The 12,045-nt window shown below is 42.3% G+C and overlaps 1 protein-coding gene across 4 annotated transcripts in view; it reads left to right on the top strand.

Moving 5' to 3' along the window:
* Positions 1-12,045, top strand: part of CCDC150 (coiled-coil domain containing 150) — a 126,176-nt gene that overhangs the window by 13,380 nt on the left and 100,751 nt on the right. For 3 of the 4 annotated variants that reach the window (XM_051849339.2, XM_008258861.4, XM_017342998.3), the window contains exons 3-5: positions 7,774-7,994; positions 8,114-8,292; positions 10,787-10,855. In XM_051849339.2, coding sequence (XP_051705299.2) covers positions 7,774-7,994; positions 8,114-8,292; positions 10,787-10,855 — 469 coding nt within the window. Of the gene's footprint in view, positions 1-7,773; positions 7,995-8,113; positions 8,293-10,753; positions 10,856-12,045 lie in introns of those variants that run through there. The other variant, XM_051849341.2, reaches the window with a different exon arrangement.

Raw genomic sequence — 12,045 nt, 5'->3', positions numbered from 1 at the left:
TATTTCACTAAGTATAATGTTTTCCAGTTTCATGCATTTTTATTGTAAATGACAAGATTTCATTTTTTTTTTACCACTGTGTAGTATTCCATGGTGTACATGTACTGTAATTGTTGATGGGCATCTGGTTGATTCCATATCTTAGCTATTGTGAATTGAGCTGCAATGAGCATGGGGGTACAGATCACACTTTCATGTGCTGATTCCATTTCCTTTGGGTAAATTCCCAGGAGTGGGGTGGCTGGGTCATATGGTAGGTCTTTTTGCAGATTTCTGAGGTATTTCCATACTGTCTTCCACAGTGGCTGCCCCAGTTTACATTCCCACCAACAGTGGATTAGGATACTTTTTCCACCACATCCTCACCAGCATTTGTAGTTTGTTGATTTCTGTATGAGAGCCATTCTAACTAGAGTGAGATGAAACCTCATTGTGGCTTTGATTTGCATTTCCCTGATGGCTAGTGATCCTGAGTATTTTGTCAAGTGTCTGTTGGCCATTTGGATTTCCTCTTTTGAAAAAATGCCTTGGGGCTGGCACTATGGCACAGTAGGTTAAAGCCCTCACCTGCAGCACTGGCATCCTATATGGGTGCCAGTTTGAGTCCCAGCTGCTCCACTTCTGATCCAGCTCCCTACTAATGCTCCTGAGAAAGCAGCAGAGAATTGCACAAGTGCTTGGGACCCTGCACCCATGTGGGAGACCCAGAAGAAGGTCCTGGCTCATGGCTTCATATCAACTCAGCTCTGGCCATTGCAGCAATTTGGGGAAGACCTCTTTCTCTCTCTTTCTCTCTTGCTATCTACCCTTCTCTGTAACTCTGTCTTTCAAATAAATAAATTCTTAAAAAAAAAAATGCCTGTTCAAGTCCTTTGCCAATTTCTTCACTGTATTTGTTTTGTTGTTGTTATTCTTGAGCCCTTTATATATTCTTGATATTAATCCTTTATCAGTTGCATAGTTTGCAAATATTTTTTCCCATTCTGGCTGTCGCCTCTTAACTTTGCTGAGTGTTTGTGTTGCAGTACAGAAACTTCTCAATTTGGTGTAATCCCATTTGTTAATTTTGGCTTTGATTGTCTGTGATGTTGGTTGTAGATGTTTGGTTTGTTTTCTGGAGTTTCTATTCTGTTCCATTGGTCTACCCATCGGTTTTTGTGCCAGTACCAGTATCACTGCCATGTAGTATGTCTTGAAATCTGGTATTGCGATGCCTCGTGCTTTGTTTTTGTTGCATAAGGTTGCTTTAGCTCTTCAGGGTATCCTGTGTTTCCATAAGAGTTTCAGCACCAATTTTTCTAGATCTGCAAAGAATATCATTGCTATTTTGATTGGGATCAAATTGAATCTGTAAATTGCTTTTAGTAATATGGGTATTTTGTTTTTGGGTTTTTTTTTTTAAAAGATTTACTTGTTTATTTGAAATTCAGAGTTACATAGAAAGGGAAGGAGAGGCAGAGGGAGAGAGAGAGGTCTTCCATCTGTTGGTTCACCCCCAAATGACTGCAACAGCCAGAGCTGCACCAATCCGGAGCCAGGAGCTTCTTCTGGGTCTCCCACGGGGGTGCAGGGACCCAGAGCCTGTGACAAGCTGGAAGGGTTGGGGCACCCAGCCATCTCACAGTCCTATGAGCCAGATTTGGGAGTCTCTCCACTGGTTATGGAGTGCATGGACACAAACTGGTGCTGCTGTTATGTATGACCAAAATGGTACCTGCTCTCTCGGCTAGTTGCAGGGCGCTGTGGTTGGAGGGTCAGGGAAAGAGAAATGTGTCCCTTTTATTCCTCCCGGTTGGCACGTACAAAGTCCCTCTCAGGGCTGCAGGCTGGATTCCACCAGGCTCTCCCCACATCTTTGTTGCCAGTGGCTTGGGCTTCTGCCATCTGGCCTCACCTCACTCTCCAAAGCTGGTGCTAAGGCTCTTGGCTGCTGGGGTCCTGTGTTGTATCCATGCTCGTGTTTTGTGTCTACACCTTCCATGTAGATCCACGGTGTCCCTCTAACTTTCGTGGAGTTTCCACTGCAGTTTTCTCCTTAACTCATCCCTGAGATTGTACTCTTCCCCTCCCTGCCTTTTTAAACTATATTGCCCTAGACTAGAGCAGTAAGCCCCCCCCCCCCATTCTGCCATCTTAGAATTTCTCTGTATTTCTTCTTCTGAGAAATGTCTATATAGATGCTTTGCCCATTTTTTAACTAGCTTTTTTTACTACTGAGTTTTTTTTATATATATTATAGATATTAATTCTTGTGATTGGATGAATAGCTTGCAAATATTTTCTCCTATTGGTGTTGATTATTTGTTTTAAAAAATTGCTTATTTGAGAGGCAGAGAGAGATGGCACTCCCATCCACTAGTTCACTTCCCAAATGCCCACAAGAGCCAGAACTGGACTGGATTAAAGACTGAAGCTGGGAATTCAATCCAAGTCTCCGATGAGTGTTGCAGAAACCTAATTATTTGAACCATCACCTCTGACCCTCAAGGTTTGCATTAGCAGGAAGCTAGAATCAGGAATCCTATCTGATTTAGCAAGGCTAAATGCCTGCTTCCTTTTTTCTTTGTGATGCTGAGGCTTCTTTGATTTATCTGTTTTTTGCATTTGTTGCCTGTGCTTTGGGGTTTTATCCAAAAATTTTTTTGCCTATGCCCTTGTTTTTTTCATATAGTTTTCCCTTTGTTTTCTTCTAGTAGTTTCATAGCTTCAGTTTTTTCTTTAAGTATTTGATCCTTTGAATTGATTTTTGTATAGGGGAATTTTTGCTTCTATGTTCATCAGGAATATTAATTTTTAGTTGTGTGTATGTGTATTCTTGTTTGCTTTTGAAATCTGGCCTTGTAGAGTGAGTTTGAAATGGTTTCTCCCTTTCCAGGTTTTTAGAAGAATTTAAGAAGAATTGATATTAGTTCTTGGAAGTTTGGTAGAGAATTTATAGTGGAGCTATTTGGTCCTGATTTTTACTTTGTTGGGAGTCTTTCAATTACTGATTCAGTTTGTTACTTGTTATTTGTTCAGACCTCTGTTTTCAGTTTTGATAAGTTATATATATTCAGAAATGTATACATTCCTTCTAGGTATTCCAGTTTGTTGAAATATTGTTGTTAAAATGGTCCCTAGTGATCATATTTCGTTTGTCAGTTGTAATATATACTTTTTTATCTGATTTTATGTATTTGAATCTTCTTTTTTCTAATGGTTTATTGGTTTTGTTTGTCTTTTAAAAAAATCACTTCTTTAATTCATGAGTATTTTTGTTAGTCTGTATTTCATTGATCTTTGATAATTCCTTCTAACTTTGGGTTTGGTTCTTGTTTTTCCAGGTCCTTGAGATGCATTGTTAAGTTATTAACTAGCTTTCTATTTTCTAGGCACTTATTATAAACTCTCCTGTTAGTATGGATTTTCCCTATATCATGTATGTTCTGATATGTTATATTTAGTTGCAAGGAATTTTTAAGCTTCTCTTGATTCTTTAATGATCCATTTTTCATTCAGAATCATGTTGTTCACTCTCCAAAATTGGAAAGTTTACTGTAATTATTTCACTAAATAGGCTTTCTAGTCCATTCTCTCTTTCCACACCTTCAGGAACTACTAAGACCCATATGCTGTGTTGTTTGATAGTATCCCATAAATCTCCAACACTATTTTTAAGTTTTTTAATTTCTTATTTTTTTTTTTTTTGGTCTGACTGAAAGATTTCTGAACATTTGTCTTCTAGCTCAGATATTCTTTCATCTACCTCACCAACTGTATTGTTAATGCTTTCCACTGCATTTTTAATTTGATCTGTTCTTCATTTCTGATATTTCATTTGATTCATTTCTCTTTAAAATCTATATTTCATGGGAAAAATTTTCATTCGTGTCATGCATGTTTTTCTTTAGTTCATGGATTTGTTTCTGATTGCTTTTGAGTAATCCTATGACTATTTTTTGTGAATTACATTTCTGCCATTTCATTAGTCTCTTCATCCCCACATTCTAATATTGAAATTTGTGTTTGGGGCTAACGCTTTGGGGTAGCTGGTAAAGCCACTGCCTACAGTGCTGGCATCCCATGTGGGCACCAGTTTGAGTCCCAGCTGCTCCACTTCCAATTCAGCTCTCTGCTATGGCCTGGGAAAGCAGTAGAAGATGGCTCAAGTCCTTCGGCCCCTGCACCTGTGTGGGAGACCCTGAAGAAGCTCCTGGCGTTGGGTCAGTGTAGCTCCAGCCATTACAGCCAATTGGGGGGTGAACCAGTGAATGGAAGACCTCTCTCTCTCTCTTTCAAATAAATAAATAAATAAATCTTTTTTTTTAAATGTTCCTTTTTTATTTGCAAAGTAAATTGGTACCTTGTAGTATGACAAGACTTTCTTTTATTATTTTACTTATTTGAAAGGCAGAGTTACAGGGAGGGAGGGAGGGAGGTATTCCATATGCTAGTTAACTCCCCAGATGCCACAATGGCCAGAGCTGTGCCAATCTGAAGCCAGAAGCCAAGAGCTTCTTTCAGGTCTCCCATGCGGGCGCAGGGATCTAAGGACTTGGGCCATCTTCTGCTTTCCCAGGCCATAGCAGAGAGCTGGATGGGAAGTGGAGCAGCCAGGACTTGAATGAGCACCCATATGGGATGCTGGCACTGCAGGTAGTGGCTTTACCTGCTATGCCACAATGCTGGTCCTGAAATGTCATGTTCCTTTGGGAGGGTCATGTTGTCTTCCTTACTCTTGTTTCTTGAATTTCCACATTTATCTTTAGGTATTAGTGGAGTTAATTGTTTCTCTCTTGTGGCTTTTATCTTAGAGCTATGCCTCTGTGGCTTAGTGGAATGTCTGCACATTCAGTGAGTACCAAGAGGGGTGTGGTAGGTGTGGCCAGGGAGATCTGGTCATTGTTCACAGTGGGGCAGTTATCCAGGGTTAATACCCAAGTTGGGCATGGTAGATAGCTTATTAACAGAAAGGGTGGGGGATGGTCACCTCTGTTGGTATGATCACCCCTAACCTCCTCTCCTCCAGGCTGAGCAGTGCCCGGGTGTAGCCCCAAGTGTGTTCAACAGTCATCCACGCCACTATATGATCTGCCCAAATAATCTGCACAGTCCTTACTGTGAGCTCAGTTCTCACTGCAGTGACCTGCCCCAGGCAACCATGGAGCTCCAAGTGATTACCCAGAGACCCAGATACATCCTGCTACCTCTCATGTAGCCACTGAGTCACTCCTCCCAGCGAGGCTCAAAGTCAGTGGGAACTGCGGATTTTTCCCCTCGCTGGAATCTCTGGGATCACAGGCACACACAAGAGCCACTGGCCAAGTGTTGCTGTCTTCCCGCCACTGCTGCCAGTACCGCTGAGGAGATGGTATCCTATCTCAGCCACTTGCTGTGCGCAGGCATAAAGGCCTCCCCAGCTGCTGCCCAAACCCAAACTGGTACCTGCCTGTTCTTAACCAGTCAGCAGACACTGTTGTGGGGAGGTTGGCCTGAGATAAACGTGCCCTGTCTACTTTCACTGGGTCTGCAGGGAACCTCTAGCAACTGCTAGTGCCCCAGGGCTCCAGTCCAGACTCACTCCATGCTCTCCCTCCGCCTATAATACCACAAGTTGCTGCAGTCCGAAGCCAGGAGCCAGATGCCTCCTCCTGGTCTCCCATGCAGGTGCAGAACCCAGGGACCTGGGCCATCCTCCACTGTACTCTGGGGCCACAGCAGAGAGCTGGACTGGAAGAGGAGCAACCGGGACAGAACCGGCGCCCCAGCCGGAACTAGAACCCCGGGGTGCCGGCACCGCAGGTGGAGGATTAGCCTAGTGAGCCGCGGCACCGGCCTTGCAGTCCAGTCTTAACTCCGTCTCCAAACTGCTGCCCCTTCTGGCTTTTGGCTGCTGCAGTTGTGTGTTGTGTCCATGTTTGTGCTGCATGTCTGCACCTTCCACACAGGTCCGTGCTTTTTCTATTGCTGAGATGTTTATACAGTTTTTCCTTGTTAATATTCTGAGGGAGATAAGATAGACTGCAGAACTCCGCTTGCAGCTGGAGAGAGTGCGGTTTTAGTTCTTTCTATGCTCAGGAAGAAACCAACAGCAGCTGGCGCTGCGGCTCAATAGGCTAATCCTCCGCCTTACGGCGCCGGCACACCGGGTTCTAGTCCCGGTCGGGGCACCAGATTCTGTCCCGGTTGCCCTTCTTCCAGGCCAGCTCTCTGCTGTGGCCCAAGTGCTTGGGCCCTGCACCCACATGGGAGACCAGGAAGAAACACCTGGCTCCCTGCTGTGGCCCGGGAGTGCAGTGGAGGATAGCCCAAGTGCTTGGGCCCTGCACCCACATGGGAGACCAGGAGAAACACCTGGCTCCTGGCTTTGGATCAGCGCAGTGCGCCAGCCACAGCGCGCCGGCCGCAGCAGCCATTGGAGGGTGAACCAACGGTTAAGGAAGACCTTTCTCTCTGTCGCTCTCTCTCACTGTCCACTCTGCCTGTCAAAAAATAAAAACCAACAGCAGGCATTGATTTCCCACTGTCTTCTCACTAAGTCCGCACTTCCATTCAGACTTTACCCTCCCAGAGGTGGTGAGCTGTCCTCCTCTTTCTGTGGTAAAGGAATCCCAAGGAATGCATAGCCCCATCCACTCTCAGAACTAGGTGGTTAAGTAAAAGTCTCTTTGGTTGGAGCTGTAGAAGTTGTGGTGTTACATCTTTGTAAACAAAGATGTAAAAAAATCTTTCAGGAAGGATCTATAGACCTAGAATTGTCACTAGAGTAAGCTACAGGTGAGGGTTTGAGAAGTACCTAGTTCTCATCTGGCTCTGTTTGTACCCAGTAACTACCCTGTGCAAGTTAATTAGAAGCCAGGCCATTAAGTAGCCACTAAAAGAAGGTGCAGCGAAATTCCTTCCAGAGAGAATGTGGGGGCATTTTAACTCTTTCTCTGTACTTCCCCAAGGGGTATAGTTACTAGAAGTGCTTATATGCCCATTTAAAAGCACCTGTTAGAGGAGGGTGCTGTGGCTCAGTGGGTTAAGCTGCTGCTTGCTTGTGATGTCTTCACATAAACCAGAGGGCCTGAGTTCAAGTTCTGGCTCCATTCCTGATTCCAGTTTTCTGCTAATGTGTACCCTGGGAAGTAGCAGATATTGGCTCAAGTAATTGGGTCTCTGTCATCATGTGGGAGACCCAAGTTGTGTTCCCAGCTCCTGGTTTAAACCTGGCCCAGCCTCGACTACTGTGGGCATTTAGGAAGGGAACTAGTGGATAGGAGATCTCTGTCTCTGTCTTTCAAATAAATGAAAGGAGAAAAAAATCTACCATTTCGTTCTGTGGTCGAGGGAGGTGTATATGCCTAATCCCTTATGCTTCTAGAGCTAAATGAATTAAGCAACAAAATGTAGAGAACCATAGAGCTAGGGTTCCATTTGTGTTGTCCAAACTATTCTCTCCTCAACCAGATGCTAAATCTTGGGGAATCGTTCCTAACTGTAAAGCTCAATGCTTAGAGTGGGATGTACCCAAGTGTGCCTTAGCTTTTCCTACCCAGTTGATGTGGATTTTTTTTTTCAGTTTCCTGGTGTATACGAGTTTCACCTTGTTTCTGGCTTTAAGGGAATTGTTTTCTGTGTTGGAATTTATTTGGTGCATTTATTAGTGGAGGATTTCACTGATATCACTCCACTCCCTAATGACTAGTCTTCTAAGATGAAATGGTTGGGATTACCAAAGTACAAATTGTATTGCATAACTTTTTTTTTTTTTTTTTTTTTTTTTTTTTTTTTGCTGGGATCTTTGTCTAGAGGTCAGTTGGAAGCTCCAAATTATTTAGAAGACCCTGCCAGCCAGAAGGTCATTAGTCCTGTCCATAATGAAGTTATTTGCTCAGGAAAAACAGATATTTTATGGAAGAACTGTGAGTTTCTGGTAAATCGAATGTGCCATCTAGAAAGCCTCATCCAGTCCTTGAAGATGAATATTTTTCGTATGCAAACTGAAAAGGATTTGACTCCACAGAAAACAGGTATTTAAAGAAGAAAATCATCAGAAATCTGTTCCGTGATAGTACTTTATAAGCTTATGATTCTTTTCCTTTCCTGACCTTTTTCCACCATCTGATGTTCTTCCTTTGCTGTCCGGTAGCTTTTCTGAAGGATCGACTTAATGTAATACAGGAGGAGCATTCCAAAGACTTGAAGCTGTTGCATCTTGAAGTGATGAATTTGCGCCAACAACTGAGAGATGTAAAAGAAGAAGAAGATAAGGCACAAGATGAAGTACAAAGGTTGACTGCCACTCTGGAAATTGCCTCAGAGACAAAGGTTTGAGACCAGAGTTCTGAACTACAAACTCAGTGTTCTATATTAGCTGGCAGAGAGAACAATTTCAAAAAACTGACTTGTAAAGATAGGTAATGTTAAAAAATGTCTGTTCTTGGGATTGGGCATATATCTATGTTGATAACCTAGACTACTGGGTGCTATCAGTAATTATTTATGGAACCCTTACTCTGTATAAGGGATAAGGGTCCAGAGATAGAGCCTGTGCCTTTCAAGTGCTTGTAAGCTGATAAAGAGCACAAGACATAACTTGAGAAACAAAAAAATAACAGCATGGGAAATGTTACAGGCTCAATAAGTTACTCAATAAGTGAATATTGCAGAGTAAGGGCTTTGTATTCAGATGTATTTTTTTAGGTGAGGATGCCTATCTAGTATAGATTAGGTAGGCTTCAGAAAAAAATTAAAGGACTTGGATTGAACCTTTAAAAGGTGAAGTGGAGGACTGAGGGCATGTCAAGGAGGAGACACAGAGGCAGCAAAGACTAGGACTACTGGAAAAGAAATTAACACTATCATTTTCCTTCCATGAGCCAAGCAGCACATCAGGTATTCAAAGTGGGTTTTTCTTTTTTAATTTTCATTTATTTGAGAGAGAGAGAACTTCTCTTCACTGGTTCACTTCCCAAATGCCTGCAGCAGCTAGCGTTAGTCCAGACCATAGCCCAGAGTTGGGAATTCAGTTGGGATCTTCCACATGGGTGGCAGATACCCAAGTACTTGAATTTGGTTCTGCGGCCTCCCTGGTTTCACATTAGCAGCAAGGTGGAATCAGGAGAAGAGCTGGAACTCCTACTAAGTGGTGTCTTAGCTGCTGTGCCCAATGCCCACCCTCAAAGAACTATTTTGCTTAATGTTTGCAAAATCTATTAGGATATTATTGCTGCTAATTTTAAAAACATTTATTTACTTGAAAGGGAGAGTTACAGAGAGGCAGTGGCAGAGAGAGGTTGGAGGAGGGGTCTTCCATTTGCTGGTTCACTCCCCAAAAGGCTGGAGCTGTGCTGATTCTAAGGCAGGAGCCAGGACCAGGAGCTTCTTCCAGGTCTCCCACACGGGTGCAGGGGCCCAAGGACTTGGGCCATCTTCTACTGCTTTCCCAGGCCATAGCAGAGAGCTGGATCAGAAGTGGAACAGCCAGGACTGGAACCGGTGCCCATATGGGATGCCAGCACTGCAGGTGACGGCTTTACCCACTATGCCACAGTGCCAGCCTCATTCTGTTTTTAACAGTAAGAGTACTGGGGCCCAAAGCAAAGTCATTTGTCCTAGATCACACATGCCAATCTTCTTCCTATAACCTAAATTTGAACCTAGATCTTTCCAATGGATGCAACTGTGGACTATCCTGACAAGAGTGAGAATTGGTGGGGAAATAAGTTAGATATTACCTAGAAATTCTATTGTAAAGTACCTCAAAATCAAGAATAATCAATAGTTACGATTCATCCTATTGAGCATGGTTGATTTTTATTTTTTATTATTTTTTTTAATTATTTGTTTTGACAGGCAGAGTGGACAGTGAGAGAGACAGAGAGAAAGGTCTTCCTTTTCCGTTGGTTCACTCCCTAGTGGTTGCTGCGGCCAGCGTGCTGCGGCCGGCGCACCGCGCTGATCCGAAGCCGGGAGCCAGGTGCTTCTCCTAGTCTCCCTTGCGGGTGCAGGACCCAAGGACTTGGGCCATCCTCCACTGCACTCCCGGGCCGCAGCAGAGAGCCGGCCTGGAAGAGGAGCAACTGGGACAGAATCCGGCACCGCAACCGGGACTAGAACCCGGGATGCCAGCGCCGCAGGCAGAGGATTAGCCTATTGAGCCGCGGCGCCAGCCAATGGTTGATTTTTAATGTAGAAATGACAATGAAAACAGTAAAACTAATTTGACAGTATTATACAGCATCAATTACAGAAGAGGTTTAGGAAATCATTGAATTATCTGAGTCGTGAGCCGCCCTTTCCTAGGGATGTGGCATTTTGAAAGGAAAGGGGTGTTCTGTGAAGAAAGATAGTAGTGGGCTGAAGGCAGAAAAGACAAAAACAGTTCTAAGGTTTACATCTGGAAATTATGCCATTAGTAATAAAAAAGAATAAGGAATCAAAGCTGTGTTTTTCATCCTCAACTCCTAAGCATGAATAATAATTGAAGTTAGAAGAAATAAAGTTCTTAGAAAATAGGGGAATGTATGTATACTCTGTAGGAAAAATGTCTGTTACCGACTTGTCCTCTAATTATTGGATTTTACCTAGGACGTGGGTGAGATTATTTACTACACTACTGTCTAAAAGGAGAAATGACAGAAATCATAAATAAAAGCCATTGTAATAATCCTGCCAGACATGTTTTTACATATAACCTTATTAAAAATAGCATGTGTAAGTTGTTAAGAAAAAAAAACCCTTGGTTTGAGCTGATATTCCTATAGATGATTTCTTCCTGTCATTTCAGATTATTTAGAACCTTTTCTCCTTCTACTTTTAGAAGAATGCAGCCATTATTGAAGAGGAACTGAAGACCACAAAACGTAAAATGAACCTTAAAATTCAGGAGGTAAGACAAAATGATGCTGGAAGGTGAAAGAAGTATTAAAATTGCAGAGGGGGAAACTAAGTAGAAAATGAAAAACTTTTGAAGAAGAAACTATGTGACTGTGGACCAGGAAGACTTCAGACTATGGCATGTATAATTCAAGTGATAGTAATTGCCTTTATATGACATTTATATTTCCCTTTGCCTCAATACTCCTATAAAACTAAAAATAAAAAATAAAAAGCTGTGTGAACCATGAGGGATAAGTTACCACATGTAGTTGCCTATATTCAAGTGATTGCCCATATACTACATTTAAGTTTCATGAAAAGGCCTTTGACTCCAAAGCGGTGTTTTAAAAACATTTAGGGGACAGGCATTTGGCCTAGTGGTTAAGACACTGGTTAAGACTCTCATGTCCCATATTGGAGTGTCTGAGTTAGATTTCCAGCTTCTGCACCTCACTCCAGTCTCCTGCTAATGTGGACCTTGGGAGGCAATGGTGATGGCTCAGGTAGTTGGGTTTCTGCCACCCCCATGGGAGACCTGAATTTGAATTTCAGTCTCCCAGTTTTGACCCTCTAGCCCAATCCACAGCCAGTGTGGCATTTGGAGAGTGAACCAGCAGTTGAGAGTGCATGCTGTCAAATAAATTTAAAAAAAAAAAAGCTTTTGGGCTAATTCTGCTAATTTAATTTTATCTGGAAACTTATACTTCAGCATAAGTTTTGGGAATTAGGAAGTGTGTAGTTGTTAAAAGTTGTTAGGCTAGAAATTTACAGCTGAAAACAGTGGGAAAATCAAAGAATTACTAATTCAATTTATGCTAACTACAACCTAAAAACCTCAATATTCTGTGGCAGCATAGTAACTGATATAGTTCAAAGCAAAAGAATCAAATTAAGTTTAAAACAGAGATGAGCATGCTTTTAAGGAAAACTATTATGCAAAACTGTTTTGAAAATTGGTAAGCATGGCTATCTGGAAAATAATGCTATGTAGAATACTGTTTTTGCCAGTAGTTACTGATAAGAACATGGTTGTTCATAGTTAGGATAGATGAAGTTTAAAAAAAAAAACTTTTAATAGACTATTTTTAGAGTTGGAGAGTTTTGGATTACAGAAAAATTACAAAAGACAATTATCTTATACCCATTCTACCCTACCCACAGTTTCTCTTATTACTAAGGTCTTGCATGGATGTGGTATTT

Source organism: Oryctolagus cuniculus, chromosome 3 (genome assembly GCF_964237555.1).
Source record: "Oryctolagus cuniculus chromosome 3, mOryCun1.1, whole genome shotgun sequence".
NCBI lineage: Eukaryota > Metazoa > Chordata > Mammalia > Lagomorpha > Leporidae > Oryctolagus > Oryctolagus cuniculus.
The sequence above is the reverse complement of the archived record's forward strand: the minus strand, read 5'-3'. Positions and strand labels throughout refer to the sequence as shown.